This window comes from Podarcis tiliguerta, assembly GCF_965153285.1.
Source record: "Podarcis tiliguerta genome assembly, chromosome: 7".
In the NCBI taxonomy this organism is placed as follows: domain Eukaryota; kingdom Metazoa; phylum Chordata; class Lepidosauria; order Squamata; family Lacertidae; genus Podarcis; species Podarcis tiliguerta.
The window spans coordinates 10,315,764-10,332,480 of NC_139540.1; the positions used below are offsets into that span (position 1 = coordinate 10,315,764).

The window sequence follows — 16,717 nt, forward strand, 5'->3', positions numbered from 1 at the left end:
TAATGGGCCCTCCGGCTGCCTCCATGCCACTGGAGCACAATTTCTGTTCTCATCCTGAAGCAAAGTTCTTAACCCGAGGAACTGTTTCTGGGTTAGTGGAGTCTGTAACCTGAAGCGTATGTAACCTGAAGCATCTGTAACCCGAGGTACCACTGTATACAGTACTTCCCTAATTAACTCTGCATTTCTGTGGACAAGACCAGTTTGCCTTTTCACTCGTATAACCCCCGCCTCCCTTCTCCTACAGTTGGTTATTTGAAGGTCTGGGAAGAGAAAAGGCTGAAGAACTTCTGCTGCTTCCCAACACCAGAATTGGCTCGTTCATGATTAGAAAGAGCGAAACAACAAAGGGTGAGAAAATGAGATTTTACTTTCAACTTTTGCCACTTCTCTGCCTGATACTTCCTCTTAAGGGCAGTTTAAACCAGACTTCACAAACTTGGTTAAATCATAGAATCATAGAGTTGGAAGAGACCACAAGGGCCATCGAGTCCAACCCCCTGCCAAGCAGGAAACACCATCAGAGCACTCCTGACATATGGTTGTCAAGCCTCTGCTTAAAGACCTCCAAAGAAGGAGACTCCACCACACTCCTTGGCAGCAAATTCCACTGTCGAACAGCTCTTACTGTCAGGAAGTTCTTCCTAATGTTTAGGTGGAATCTTCTTTCTTGTAGTTTGGATCCATTGCTCCGTGTCCGCTTCTCTGGAGCAGCAGAAAACAACCTTTCTCCCTCCTCTATGTGACATCCTTTTATATATTTGAACATGGCTATCATATCACCCCTTAACCTCCTCTTCTCCAGGCTAAACATGCCCAGCTCCCTTAGCCGTTCCTCATAAGGCATCGTTTCCAGGCCTTTGACCATTTTGGTTGCCCTCCTCTGGACACATTCCTGTTTGTCAGTGTCCTTCTTGAACTGTGGTGCCCAGAACTGGACACAGTACTCCAGTACTGACCAGAGCAGAATACAGTGGCACTATTACTTCCCTTGATCTGGTGTCGTCCAGATGTTTTGGACTATCGCTTGGGTACACACTATATACCAGGCACAGGCAAATTCCAGCCCTCCTGATGTTTGGGACTAAAATTCCCATCATCCCTAGCTAACAGGACCAGTGGTCAGGGATGATGGGAATTGTAGTCCTAAACATCTGGAGGGCCGGAGTTTGCCTATGCCTGCTATATACCTTTAAAGCACGTTCAAATCAATTTCCTTTCCTCAAAGAATTCTGGGCACCGTACTTTGTTAAGCGTTGCTGGGAATCGTAACAGTGTGAGAGATAAACTACAGTGCTTGGAATTCTTTGAGGGAAAGAATGTGGTTTGAATGCACTCGAAAGCTTCAAATGAGAGGTCCAGATTTCTAGAGAACTGTATTTCAGACTGGCTTAAATGCTGTATTATTATTTAATTTGGGTGTTTTTAGGCTGAAATTTGGGGCGAAATGGGATATATTAAGGTACATTAATCACAAAACGATAATGATAAAAGGCAGCTTTAAGACAGAGGTCTCAGCTGCACCATGAAAGTTTCTGTATATCTCTGTGGCACAATGGGTCACTGTGTCCGGCTGTTAATCTGAAAGTTGGTGGTTCGAGTCCACTCAGGGACAGCTGTAGGCAAGATTCCTGGAGTGCAGGGATTAAACTAGACATCCCTTCCAACTCTACAAATCTATGATTCTAGGACAGCTTGAAGACTCAAAGAACCGACAGCACAAAAACACCCAGTAGGGAAATGAAGTGCGGAACAGATACATTTTAAAGACTTATTTGAAGGCCTGCACTGCACAGTTCACCTGGAAAGATGTTTCAGAACCACAGGGGCCACCACTGAAAATGCCCTATTGCTTATGCCCACTAATCTAATTGATCTTACTAGCGGTAAAGTGATCAGAGTGTCTGAGGTTGAGTTTAAATATTATTTCTTATCTACCCTAACTTGGGCGGAACTACTAAGAACGCCCATTTGGTTGGTTTTAACACCAAAGAGGGTCTGTAGGCAAGGAACATGTCATGAAGATATTTAGAACCTGAGTTATATAGGGCCTCAAACACTAATGAGAGCACCTGGAATTGGGCCCAGAAACAAACTGGGCAGGATCATATGGGTAAAGGTAGACCTTTGCATAACTTGAACCCCCAAAATTAAGAGCTTTGAAGGTTAACACCAGCCCTCTGACTTGGGCCACATTAAGGCATGTCCAGTATTTCAAAAGTTGCTGCAGCTGAGCTCTCTGAGCTTTTACTTTACGTGCCACAGCGATTGTGGAAATTCAACGGTAGCAAAAAGGAAGATTTTGACTAGGGCTGGATCTACACATATATAAAAAAACCGCTATGAAAATGCTTTTTAAAAACAAAACAAAAACCATTTTGAAGTATATATTGAATTTGCCCTTAGCTCACCATCGCCCTCTAGTGTTGCATTTCTATAATGTACTTAAAAGACACTTAAAATGTATTTGCAGCCGTATAGCTGATTCCAGAGTCTGGGGTGAGTAAAATGTAGCCCTGCCTACAGCTGCTTTCATCCCATGTTAGATGGATCTGGGATCTGGGGAGCCATAGGTCTTGCAATTCATAGAATCATAGAATCATAGAGTTGGAAGAGACCACAGGGGCCATCGAGTCCAACCCCCTGCCAAGCAGGAAACACCATCAGAGCACTCCTGACATATGGTTGTCAAGCCTCTGCTTAAAGACCTCCAAAGAAGGAGACTCCACCACACTCCTTGGCAGCAAATTCCACTGTCAAACAGCTCTTACTGTCAGGAGGTTCTTCCTGTGCTAGGTTAACAGTTTTTCCCTATCCTTGGGAATCCTGGGAAATTTTTTTGGGGGGGGGGCTGTACCAAGGCATCCATAAAGGTAAAGGGACCCCTGACTATTAGGTCCAGTCGTGACCGACTCTGGGGTTGTGGCGCTCATCTCGCTTTATTGGTCGAGGGAGCCGGCGTACAGCTTCCGGGTCATGTGGCCAGCACGACTAAGCCGCTTCTTCTGGCAAACCAGAGCAGCACACGGAATTGCCGTTTACCTTCCCGCCGGAGTGGTACCTATTTATCTACTTGCACTTTGACGTGCTTTCGAACTGCTAGGTTGGCAGGAGCAGGGACCGAGCAACGGGAGCTCATCCCGTTGCGGGGATTCAAACCACCGACCTTCTGATCGGCAAGTCCTAGGCTCTGTGGTTTAACCCACAGCGCCACCTGCATCCATAGCAGCCTATAATAAGGAATCATCCCTACCAAGGTCTAATTCCAATTATTCTTTAGAGGTTGGCAAGACAAGCCAAATGGGATAAAAACAAGGTGTGCTTGCAGTGTCTCTATCCCTCTAAAATGTCTTAACTGCTCCCGGGTTTCTCGGTATCCAGACAAATGGATGATTGTTTGACTTTTCTCTCTTCTCTAGGTTTGTATTCGTTGTCAGTCCGGCACGTACAAGTGAAACATTACAGAATCTTCCGCCTGCCAAACAACTGGTATTATATCTCTCCTCGGCAAACTTTCCAGTGCCTTGAGGACCTCGTAAATCACTATTCCGGTAAGAAGGCGTGTTCTGCTCAAAAACAAACAAGCGTTTTCAAGCTTTCAGAAACGCAGCTCACCACATAAGTCTGCTTTGATTCATACGGTTACCTTGGCTTTTGAGTGGAGAACATGATGCACCATTGCAAATGTTAATCCCCATGGAATGCTCAGTTATTCTGCTTTTTCAGTGATGGCTCCGACCTGGTGGAATGCTCTGTCCCATGAGACTAGGGCCCTTCAGGATTTAACCTCCTTCCGTCGGGCCTGTAAGACAGAGCTATTCTGCCTGGCTTTTAATTTGAATTCAGCCTGATCTTTTATTTCCCTTCTCTTCCCTTCCCCTCCCCTTTTATGAAGATTACCTGCTCTGAGACCCCACAGCTAATTCTCTCCTGACCTCCTCACTAGCCCAAGTAATTCAGCCAGCTAGCCCTGGTGATCATCTAATGTTTATTAGATGGATTTCCCCTAAATTGATTTCCGAACTTTGAATTTTATTGTTATTCGTGTTTTTATACTGTATTTTATGCTGCTTTTACAATTAAGTGTTTTAAATTTGCTGTTAGCCACCCTGAGCCCAGTTTTTGAACCAGGAAGGGCGGGGTATAAATAAAAATTTATTATTATTATTTGACAAGGCTGCAGATCCAATTTCGTATGTCAGCGTGCAGAGACACAGGGACAGGATTTGGTTTTAGTCAGTGGCGTAGTGTGGGGGGTGCAGGGGGGCTGTCTGCACCGGGCGCAACATCTGGGGGGGCGCTCGCACTCGCAGCTCTCTGCCCCTACCTGGCTCACTCACTCTCTCTCACTGCAGTGCTGGCTGTGCGAATCCGATCCGAGCCGCCGGGTCGCCGCCCACTGTGGAGGGGAGGGTGCCAGGCGTGCGGTGCGGAGAGAGAGTGAGGGACTATATGGGGGAGGGACAGTGCAGCTGGGGGGGGCGCAAATTACTTGCCTTGCCCCGGGTGCTGACAACCCACGCTACGCCACTGGTTTTGATAGAATTGTAAAGTTGGAAGGGGCACCAAGGGTCATCTAGTCCAACCCCCTGCAATGCTGCTAATTCAGAGATTTCAGGAGGGCCCTTCATTGTGACTCACCTGTCTACCAAGGTGAACAAAATCACGACCCAGAACTATTCAGAGCCAAAGAGATTTGGCTATGTAATGATATCACTGGTGGCTAACTATGTATGTACAGTGGTACCTCGGGTTACATACGCTTCAGGTTACAGACACTTCAGGTTACAGACTCTGCTAACCCAGAAATAGTACCTTGGGTTAAGAACTTTGCTTCAGGATGAGAACAGAAATTGTGCTTTGGCGGCGCAGTGGCAGCTGGAGGCCCCATTCGCTAAAGTGGTGCTTCAGGTTAAGAACAGTTTCAGGTTAAGAACGGACGTCCAGAACAAATTAAGTACTTAAGCCGAGGTACCACTGTATGGTGCTGGAGGAGACTCTTGAGAGTCCCATGGACTGCAAGAAGATCAAACCTCTCCATTCTGAAGGAAATCAGTCCTGAATGCTCATTGGAAGGACAGATCCTGAAGCTGAGGCTCCAGTACTTTGGCCACCTCATGAGAAGAGAAGACTCCCTGGGAAAGACCCTGATGTTGGGAAAGATGGAGGGCGCAGGGAGAAGGGGACGACAGAGGACGAGATGGTTGGATAGTGTTCTCGAAGCTACCAGCATGAGTTTGACCGAACTGCAGGAGGCAGTGGAAGACAGGAGTGCCTGGCGTGCTCTGGTCCATGGGGTCACGAAGAGTCGGACACGACTAAACGACTAAACAACAACAACCACTGTACTTACATTTGTCCTCAGTCTGAATGTGGGTGGGAGCAGGGGGCGAGAACAATGTTCCTGTTTCTGGGGCGATGGGAACAACACATCCTGTTTTGATGGTTTGATGGCCTGCTAACATTGCACATAAAGATTTTGGCCCCATGCCGACAGCAGTTACATGTAGCTGGGTGCAACTAGAAGTAGAAGATTGTGAATATGCTCACCAACTCTGGGATAGCTCAGTTGGTGGAGCATGAGACTCTTAATCTCAGGGTTCTGGGTTCGAGTCCAATGTTGGGCAAAAGATTCCAGCACTGCAGGGGGTTGGACTAGATGACCCTCGTGGTCCCTTCCAACTCTACAAGCCTATGATTCTAACTCCACATCTGGTTGAAAATGATGCAATGAGGAAGAATGAAAGGCAGCATCCCTGATAGTTTAGACATCCTATCAGGGATGCTGTAGCAGTGGGATCTCTCCACCGGCAGGAAGTGAAGGCTACATCCAGTACGTTTCCGAGCACAATTCAAAGTGTTGGTGCTGAACTTTAAAGCCTTAAATGGCCTTGGCCCAGTATACCTGAAGGAGCGTCTCCACCTCCATTGTCCAGACCCCACTGGGGTCCAGTTCTGATGGCCTTCTGGCATTTCCCTAACTGTGAGAAGTGAGGTTACAGGGAACCAGGCAGAGGGCCTTCTCAGTAGTGGCACCCGCCCTGTGGAATACCCTCCCATCAGCTGTCAAGGAAATAAACAAGTATCTGACTTTTAGAAGACATCTGAAGGCAGCCCTGTCTAGGGAAGTTTTCAATACTTGATGATTTATTGTGTTCTTGTATCTCTTGGAAGCTGCCCAGAACGGCTAGGACAACCCATTCAGATGAGTAGGGTATAATAATAATAATAATAATAATAATAATAATAATAATAATAATTTCCTGTACAGTCCATGTGCATCTGGTACATAGCAGCCCTGTTTAAGCCAGATTTCCTCAGCAATGGGGATCATTTCCCTCTTCCCTCAGCACTCATTTTCTTGTGGGCACTTCCACTCCCTTTTGCAGAGGGGTGCAAGTAAAAGAAAACAGCCAAAAAGGAGAGGCATCGCTTTTCACAGGGAAGAGGCAACAGCCTGGAGGAAAAGCTCCCCCTTAGCTCAGTGCTGAAATCAGACACGGGTTCACCCAATATGATATTTGCACGTCTTTTAAAAGGTGCAGCAATCACGTGCATTGCAATGTAGAAAGCAGAATCTCACTGTACAGTGGTACCTCGGGTTACATACGCTTCAGAGATTTCAGGAGGGTTCTTCATTGTGACTCACCTGTCTACCAAGGTGAACAAAATCACAACCCAGAACTATTCAGAGCCAAAGAGATTTGGCTATGTAATGATATCACTAGTGGCTAACTATGTATGTACAGTGGTACCTCGGGTTACATACGCTTCAGGTTACAGACACTTCAGGTTACAGACTCTGCTAACCCAGAAATAGTACCTTGGGTTAAGAACTTTGCTTCAGGATGAGAACAGAAATCGTGCTCTGGCGGCGCGGTGGCAGCTGGAGGCCCCATTCGCTAAAGTGGTGCTTCAGGTTAAGAACAGTTTCAGGTGAAGTATGGACCTCCAGAACGAATTAAGTACTTAACCCAAGGTACCACTGTACCTCAGCGTATTTTGTGGCATTGCCATTGCAGGGCTAGTCTCCACCATGCACTTCTCAGGGATTATTATTATTATTATTTATTTGCAAGCATGACACCTGTAATCTGAGCTACGTGAGCTCTGAGGCCAATTAGAAGGCTGTGATGCTGAAAGCTCACTGCACGCTCGCAAGCTCTTGCCATCAAAAGGCAGCACCACTTCCGAGTGGCAGAATGTGCCCCTCAGAACAAAGAGAACGAAAGTGGGCGGAGCCTTCCTGCAGGGGAAACACAATGCTAACGTTTGGCCATTAATGTCAATATTGCATGCATGTGTGAAGCCACAACATTTGCCTAGAAGTCATGCCTTTTCTCAGAACTCTCTGGTGGCTGACACTAGGTGGGAAAGGAAACTGGCACACAGCTTCACAGCTCAGCGCTAGATAAATATCAACAGGCAGCACACTTATATTTAGGTCATTTTGGCTGGATAGAAACATCCAACAGCCCAAAGGCAGAGTGATAATCTCATTCTTCACCATGCATTTCAAAGCTGTTTGCTTTTTTAAGTTTGCAATAGAGGATGTGAAAAAGTGGAAGAGGCGCGGTGATCAACAGCTCGTTTTGTAGCCAGTTCTAGCCTGTTTTGCAGAGAGAGGTTTCCCCACCCCATATACAGAGATGCTGAATGGGCCAAGGTACTGGCTGAGTGGGGATTCTACCCTGCCCTCCCAGGCACTAGTTCAACACTCTAACCATTACGCCACACTGCCTCTCTCTTTGGAGCAACAAAACGAACGAGCAGCAGAGTTCTTGCTTTACTCCAGCTGTGTTGTAAGCAGTAAGGTAAAGGGACCCCTGACCATTAGGTCCAGTCGTGGCCGACTCTGGGGTTGCAGCGCTCATCTGGCTTTACTGGCCGAGGGAGCCGGCGTACAGCTTCCAGGTCATGTGGCCAGCATGACTAAGCCGCTTCTGGCGAACCAGAGCAGCACATGGAAACGCCGTTTAGCTTCCCGCCAGAGTGGTACCTATTTATCTACTTGCACTTTGACGTGCTTTCGAACTGCTAGGTGGGCAGGAGCAGGGACCGAGCAATGGGAGCTCACCCTGTCGCGGCGATTCGAACCGCCAACCTTCTGATCAGCAAGTCCTAGGCTCTGTGGTTCAACCCACAGCGCCACCCGCATCCCTTTTGTTGTAAGCAGCATGGTCTGCATAAATCACAGTCACCTTTCCAACAGTATCCCTGTTTTCAAGAACCTAAGAAGAGCCCTGCTGGATCAAGAGGCCAACGGGTCATCTCTCCCAGCATCCTCTTCTCACAGTGGCCAACCAGATGCCTGTGGGGAACCCACAATTGGGACCCCTCCCACAATTGGGACCCCTCCAGCAACTCTGCCAGCTCAGACAGAAAAACATCAAGGAATTAATTTCATCTTTCATGTTTTCCCTGTAAGCTGCCCTGGAAGTTACTGAACTAAAAAGATGGGGTAGAAACATAACCAGAGAGAGTTCTACCTCTCTTTCAAATCAGAACCAGTGAAGGCGGTGAAGGTCCTGTGTGAGTGTCTGGAGGCGGTTGGAGGATGGATGTGGGCTAACAGATTGAGGTTGAATCCTGACAAGAAAGAAGTACTGTTTTGGGGGGAGAGGAGGCGAGCGGGTGTGGAGGACTCCCTGGTCCTGAATGGGGTAACTGTGCCCCTGAAGGACCAGGTGTGCATCCTGGGAGTCATTTTGGACTCACAGCTGTCCGTGGAGGCACAGGTCAATTCTGTGTGCAGGGCAGCTGTTTACCAGCTCCATCTGGTAAGCAGGCTGAGACCCTCTCTGCCCGCAGACTGTCTATCCAGAGTGGTGCATGCTCTGGTTATCTCCCTCTTGGACTACTGCAATGCGCTCTATATGGGGCTACCTTTGAAGGTGACCCGGAAACTACAACTAATCCAGAATGCGGCAGCTAGACTGGGGACTGGGGACGGCAGCCAAGACCATATAACACCGGTCTTGAAATATCTACATTGGCTCCCAGTACGTTTCCGAGCACAATTCAAAGTGTTGATGTGACCTTTAAAGCCCTAAACGGCCTCGTTTTCTGTATACCTGAAGGAGCGTCTCCACCCCCATCGTTCTACCCAGACACTGAGGTCCAGCGCCAAGGGCCTTCTGGCGGTTCCCTCACTGTGAGAAGCCAAGTTACAGGGAACCAAGCAGAGGGCCTTCTCGGCAGTGGCACCCTCCCTGTGGAACGCCCTCCCATCAGATGTCAAAGAGAGCAACAACTACCACACTTTTAGAAGACATCTGAAGGCAGCCCTGATTAGGGAAGCTTTTAATGTTTGATGTATTACAGGATTTTAATATTTTGTTGAAAGCTGCCCAGAGTGGCTGGGGAAGCCCAGCCAGATGGGCGGGGTATAAATAATAAATTATTATTATTATTATTATAACCAAGAAACAAAGAAAAACCTTGCAAAAGGCAGAGACCATTTTGACTTGCAACTCATATTGCACCCATTTCTTCTTTCAGAAGTAGCTGATGGTCTCTGCTGCATACTCACCACTCCCTGCCTCACCCAACACACGAGCAGCAACGAAGTAAGGAATCAAGAGCCGAGGAACCAAGAAACCCCCGTCGTGATGCGCAACAAGACCTTCTCGTGGAAGGATAAGCAGAGGTAATGTTTGATCGGGGCAGCTGATGCCAGCCTTTCCCAACTCAGTGCCCTCCAGATGTTTTGGACTATAACTCCCATCAGTCCAGGCCTAATGGTCAGGAATTAAGTGAGTTGTCGTCCACAAAGGTCTGGAGGGCTATTTCAATGCAGATGGTGCTCTGAGATTCTGCAGCTACAAAACCCCAGTTCTGTAACTAGAATAAATTACTCTGTTTGACCAATATAAGCTTGCTAAAACATTCATGCTTCGTACGATATGTGCAATAGCGGGATTCAGTTTTGGACTCCAGAATTTACACTTCTGTGCCTAGTTTATTCCTTGTCTGGTGTTGTAGACAAAAAAAAAGGACGCGGGTGGCGCTGTGGGTTAAACCACAGAGCCTAGGACTTGCCAATCAGAAGGTCGGCTGTTTGAATCCCTGCGACGGGGTGAGCTCCCATTGCTCAGTCCCTGCTCCTGCCAACCTAGCAGTTCAAAAGCACAAAGTGCAAGTAGATAAATAGGTACCACTCCGGTGGGAAGGTAAACGGCGTTTCTGTGTGCTGCTCTGGTTCGCCAGAAGCAGCTTAGTCATGCTGGCCACATGACCCAGAAGCTGTATGCCGGCTCCCTCAGCTAATAAAGCGAGATGAGTGCCGCAACCCCAGAGTCGGCCACGACTAGACCTAATGGTCAGGGGTCCCTTTACCTTTAGACAAAAAACGGGGGTGCTAAAATAAATACAGTGGTACCTCAGGTTACAGATGCTTCAGGTTACAGACGCTTCAGGTTACAGACTCCGCTAACCAAGAAATAGTACCTCGGGTTAAGAACTTTGCTTCAGGATGAGAACAGAAATTGCTCACGGCAGCAGGAAGCCCCATTAGCTAAAGTGGTACCTCAGGTTAAGAACAGCTTCAGGTTAAGAACAGACCTGCAGAACGAATTAAGTTCTTAACTTAAGATACCACTGTATCTGAAAAGCAGGGTGGGGAATAAAGGGGTCCCAGACCCATTTGTCTATCTTCTAGCACTGCATTAAGGCAAACTGCAAAGAAGCTAAGGCAGTTGAGGTACCTTATTGTGTATCAATATCTGAGACAATAAACAACCTTCTCCTTCTTCTTTTTAAAGATCAAATGAAGATGACAGTGACATTGTAGACATGCTTGGAATAGAGGACTCTGGCCTGAGCTTTGGGCTGAGGAACAGCATCAGTTCCTATCTTGCCCTAACTGGAGAAACTGACTCTTCTTACACAAACAACCGGAAGCAGAAAAGCAGGTCTGTCATAGTACGGAACAAGTTCGAATCACCCTTCATTTATCACGAGAACCGATCCTGATAAAGCAAAAGGTGGCCAAGAAGAAACTTAAGATACTCCATGTTCAAGCGACAAAACTTTTGCACTGTTGGGAGATAAGGCAACCGCCATTTTTTCAGTCCACGAGAGACCACGTCCTCTGGGACAGAACCTGGAGACTGGGCTTAAAGTGTACAGTGAAAAGCAGTAGATGCCGACTGATAAGGAAAGCTCTTTCAGAAATGGCTCTGGTTGCGAGGACAAAGAAAGGTATATCCACCAGGTGGTTCGGGTTTGGCCAGCTACTATTTCTATAGGCTCTTATCCAAGTCAAAGGCAGTTCTTTCCCCACATTGCACACTCTATTTATAATAGGCGCAAGTTATACACAGCAACACACCATCACGTGCATTTTAGGTCATAGAACTGGAATATTACCAGATCTTAATCTTCTGCCCTGAGGAAAATTATTCCAAATGGCAGGCCTTCCTCTGACCTGGCCAGACCACACAAGACCTTTAGCAGAGTTCATCACACAAAGGAGCCTGCGGGATAAACAACTTCAGATAATCCAAAGCGCAGGGTTATTTTGCTTAGCAAAATCAGGTGGTACAGTCCTACCCTGGACCTCAGAATGCGGCCGGAAGAATCGTTTCTTTTTTACAATTCCGTACATAAAATATTCCATGTAAGAAAAAAACTAACACAAGGAGACCAAGTCAGTTAGAACCTTTTCCCTGATGCCCTGGTTTTTGTTTGTTTTTTTTAATGTAGAGAAAATCTACAGTTTCAAGCAAAGTAGTCCAGCTGTTGCTGTGCTTGCAGACTTGCCTAAATCAAATCAGATTAGGTTCTGCCTTATGAAATCCAGAGCCAGCATGTTTTTAGTTAATAACTGGAGTTCATCTTCAACCTCTCAGAGGTCCCAGATATGCATATATAAACTTATTTATGTGGGCGATGAACCCTTGTATAATGTAAATTGTGTTACAGTGTATGAGCCTTGAGTGAAGCTGAGGAAAACATGTATATAGGTGTAACAAAAAACAAAAAAACCCAAGTAATAAAACATTATTAAACAAACAGATTTCTGTGGGTAAAAGACTACCATATGCTTCACATACATTTGAACTAGACTAAAGCAGCTGTCTTTGGAAGAAATGGCACTCTCCCATAAGGGATGGGCGAATACATATCAATTTCTCATTTTTCCACTTTTAAGTTCAATTCTCACATTGATTTATTTTTTTAAGCAAGTCCGCATGAAAATTCAGCAGCATTTTAAGGTGAATTTCTCATAATATACACAAATTGACCCGATACACACATTTTAATAATATTTTGACTAATATATGCATTTTTATGCAGATTTACTCTTGAATATGCACTTTTGTGCACATTACCCCTCTGAAGAACTGCCCTGCAAAATTCACAAAAGAGCGAATTTTGAAGGGTGACTGTGTCTCGGTTCTTGTTTTGGAAAATGCACATTGATAGATTTGCCTTTCAGTGTGAACTGAACCCAACTCCTCACCCCCTCCCACTACCACAATCTGAGAGAATTGGTACTCACCATCAGCATCACCCTCTTGAAGAGCCCAGAATCCACAGTCCCTGTAACCAGGAGAATGCTGGAAACATCTGCTCCACTGCGATCAGCTGCGATTGTAATCTGACCAGGATCTCCTCCAAAACTTGCAATGTTTTTCTGGGTCCATTTTAGAGCCGCTTCCTGGTCCAAAAGCCCCCAGTTTCCACTTGCCACCGTGGAACCTACAGAGAGAGGTGGGGGAAAGAGAGAGAATATGAAAGATGTTATCATTGTACTTATAGGAGATAAAACACAACTACAAATATGTAAAGGCCAGAACTAACCACAGTTAATATTGATCACAGTTGTGGGTCCAGACAACATGGCAAGAATCTTCTGTGAGAGGAGAGGTGGGGATTAAGAAGCCCAGCTCCTACTGCAGCTCATTCACATTGCACTAAACCATGGTTTAGTGTGACAATCCGAGTGTCACACTAAACTGAGAGGCTGGGACTTGAGAGGAAGCAAAAAGCTGGGGGAAGGCGGAATGGAGGGAAACAGGGCGTATGTATAAGTCAGGCTGTAAGCAGCAGAAGATTTCAGAGGATGAACAGACAAGCGGGAGAGGAAGGCACATCAAGACAGCAGGCCGGGCAGGTGGACGAACGCACCAAATTTCAAATCTTGGCTGGTTGTTTCAAATCCAACCTTGGTTTGCCGGTCTCAGGGGTTAACAAGGTACCTGAATATATTTTCGCTCAGTCGGCAGAACAGAATCAGCATGATCATCATCATCATATAATAAAGAAGCATTATTATTATTATTATTATTATTATTATAAGGGAACGAAATTCCCCAGGAGTACCATGCTATTATGCTGTTTTCAGCCCACAAGCAGGAGTATGCATTTAGGCTTTTAACTCTATATTTAGGCACATTTAAAATGGCTGGATTAGAGTGACTAGTGGGGTGCCACAGGGTTCTGTCTTGGGCCCGGTCTTATTCAACATCTTTATCAACGACTTGGATGATGGACTCAAGGGCATCCTGATCAAATTTGCAGATGACACCAAACTGGGAGGGGTGGCTAACACCCCAGAAGACAGGATCACACTTCAAAACGACCTTGACAGATTAGAGAACTGGGCCAAAACAAACAAGATGAATTTTAACAGGGAGAAATGTAAAGTATTGCACTTGGGCAAAAAAAATGAGAGGCACAAATACAAGATGGGTGACACCTGGCTTGAGAGCAGTACATGTGAAAAGGATCTAGGAGTCTTGGTTGACCACAAACTTAACATGAGCCAACAGTGTGACGCGGCAGCTAAAAAAGCCAATGCAATTCTGGGCTGCATCAATAGGAGTATAGCATCTAGATCAAGGGAAGTTATAGTGCCACTGTATTCTGCTCTGGTCAGACCTCACCTGGAGTACTGTGTCCAGTTCTGGGCACCACAGTTCAAGAAGGACACTGACAAACTAGAACGTGTACAGAGGAGGGCAACCAAAATGGTCAAAGGCCTGGAAACAATGCCTTATGAGGATCGGCTAAGGGAGCTGGGCATGTTTAGCCTGGAGAAGAGGAGGTTAAGGGGTGATATGATAGCCATGTTCAAATATATAAAAGGATGTCACATAGAGGAGGGAGAAAGGTTGTTTTCTGCTGCTCCAGAGAAGCGGACACGGAGCAATGGATCCAAACTACAAGAAAGAAGATTCCACCTAAACATTAGGAAGAACTTCCTGACAGTAAGAGCTGTTCGACAGTGGAATTTGCTGCCAAGGAGTGTGGTGGAGTCTCCTTCTTTGGAGGTCTTTAAGCAGAGGCTTGACAACCATATGTCAGGAGTGCTCTGATGGTGTTTCCTGCTTGGCAGGGGGTTGGACTTGATGACCCTTGTGGTCTCTTCCAACTCTATGATTCTATGATTCTATGATTCTATGATTCTATGATTCTATGATTCAAAGCAGCTGCAGGAATAATTAACATTGGCCACGTACTTCTATCCTCCCTGTTAACCATTTCTCCTGCTATATCCGTTTTCTTCTGGGCTCCTGACATGCAATTTACACCCCTTGGACACTCAGGCTTCCTAAATTCAAATGCAGATTTTGTACCAATGGCTGCATAGGAAATAATATTAGCTGCGCGGTTCCAACGGCAGCATAGAGGAGGAGATGCACCTGCGTTTCCCAATAGGAGAAGTTGGCTGCACTGGCCACACAATACAACTCTCTGTTTGCTCTAATCATGAAACTTCTCCACGGCGCTTCACCTTGCAAGTTCATTTCTCAAAATTAATTTCAATTCTTGTTTTCTCACGTATAAGAATACAAGACAGGCGATGATGGATCAGTCAAAAGGCCCATCTGGTTCTCACAGCGGCCAAGCAGATGCCGGTATTGGAAGCCCGCAAACCAAACCTGAACGCAAGAGCATTTTCTCCACTTGCAGTTCCTAGCAATTATTCAGAGGCGCACTGACTCTGACAGTGGGGTAGAACAGAGCCAACACGTTCCAATTGTCCCTACGTAGCAAGGATAGTGTTATGTACTGAAGTTCTCACCCTGGGCCAGCAGGGGGATACTGTAGATAGTTATGTAAATGAAGGATTGAAAGTGACGTTCAGTGATTGGATAGTTTTAGAAAGTTGCTACAGTAATGTTGTACTGCAGCTCTATATAAACAAGCTGACTGAGCCCTTCAGTTCAGTTCTGTCCTGGCCTGTGAATAAACAAGAGCTGTTTGAAGAATTGCTGTGTCGTCTGCTATGTTCACCCACAACTTAACAGATAGTGTCTTATTTTTTGGCACCAGTCCAGGGTACAATCTTGCCGCAGTTCGAGATGACATGTTGGGGACTCCTCCTCTCCTTGGGAAACAGCCACAGCAAAGTGTAGAGCGTCTGTTTTGCATACAGACCTAAGCACCATCTCTGGGGGACTGTGGGTGCCAGGCCACCCACAATTTTTTTTACTGTGGGTGCCCAGTCAGGCGACCCAATGCTCAATGCACTGCATTGGGACACTCCGTCCGACCCTTCTGCTAAGGCAGGGGGGCTCCCTCAGGCCTTCCCACTGTGGTGGCGATGTGTGATGTCACACACATGCGCCGGGCACCCACAGCATTGGGTGGAATCCAGCGTGACTGCAGGCAGGAGATGCCAGGTTCAACTCCTGACATCTTCAGATAGGAGTGGAAGATATCTCCTGCCTGATGAAGAGCTGCTGTCAGTAAATACTTAGCTAGATGGACCAATGATCTGACTCGCGTAAGGAAGAAGAAGAAGAGTTTGGATTTGATATCCCGCTTTATCACTACCCTAAGGAGTCTCAAAGTGGCTAACATTCTCCTTTCCCTTCCTCCCCCACAACAAACACTCTGTGAGGTGAGTGGGGCTGAGAGATTTCAGAGAAGTGTGACTAGCCCAAGGTCACCCAGCAGCTGCATGTGGAGGAGCGGGGAAGCGAACCCGGTTCCCCAGATTACGAGTCTACCGCTCTTAACCACTACATCAAGCCAGTGTGGTGTAGGGGCAGACATAATGATAAAATTTGGGTAAGGTGGAGGTGCAAGTGTTTAAGAGAACTGAGAGAGAGAGAGAGAGAGAGAGAGAGAGAGAGAGAGAGAGAGAGAGAGAGATATGGCGGAAGGAAATACTGCTTGTAGCTCTCTGCTGGACGAAATTCAGCAGAAGCGTAGAAAAGGAGAAGGAAGAAAGTTCTCAGAAATAATAAAAGAGGAAGATGAGATAACAACGAGGTGCCACAATCTATCGGACCAAGCTAAACTTAACTGTTGCCTTCTGGCTCACCACAGACCGACTCTGGTGCATTTGCTGCCATTGATTAATGCAAGAGCAGAGAAGTCTACACAAGGCATTCAACAAAGAAATCGCAAGGAATTGGGAAGGTCAGGTCAAAAATAACGCTTTGTGGCTGGAAAACACAGTTGCTGGAGAGCCAAACAGAGTTGCGACACTTCCTTCTTATTCATACTCACAGAAAACTCCTTTGCAAGCTATATTTACAGTGTTAAAGCACTGAACGAGCAAACAAGGCATATATTTAATAAGTATCTTCATGTCCAATAAGGACACACACTTGGGACAGTCTAAATACGATGCTTATTTTGAGGGAGGGGGGTGGAACCCACTTGTTCCCTGGTGATGATGACACCTGCCCTGGTTGGCTATGAACTGCCATTTTAAATATCCCACAATGCTTCAGAGCACCTGAGGCATTGTAGT

The 16,717-nt window shown here is 46.4% G+C and overlaps 2 protein-coding genes across 2 annotated transcripts in view; one reads left to right on the forward strand and one right to left on the reverse strand.

Annotated features, from left to right (window-relative positions):
• SLA (Src like adaptor) overlaps positions 1–12,019 on the forward strand; it is a 28,087-nt gene extending 16,068 nt beyond the window's left edge. Inside the window, exons 5-8 of the mRNA XM_083450720.1 lie at positions 248–351; positions 3,420–3,551; positions 9,502–9,649; positions 10,764–12,019. Coding sequence (XP_083306846.1) covers positions 248–351; positions 3,420–3,551; positions 9,502–9,649; positions 10,764–10,974 — 595 coding nt within the window. The 3' untranslated portion in view covers positions 10,975–12,019. The remainder of the gene's footprint in view (positions 1–247; positions 352–3,419; positions 3,552–9,501; positions 9,650–10,763) is intronic.
• The window catches only part of TG (thyroglobulin), a 175,230-nt gene that overhangs the window by 63,461 nt on the left and 95,052 nt on the right, over positions 1–16,717 (reverse strand). The window contains exon 40 of the mRNA XM_083450285.1: positions 12,506–12,705. Coding sequence (XP_083306411.1) covers positions 12,506–12,705 — 200 coding nt within the window. The remainder of the gene's footprint in view (positions 1–12,505; positions 12,706–16,717) is intronic.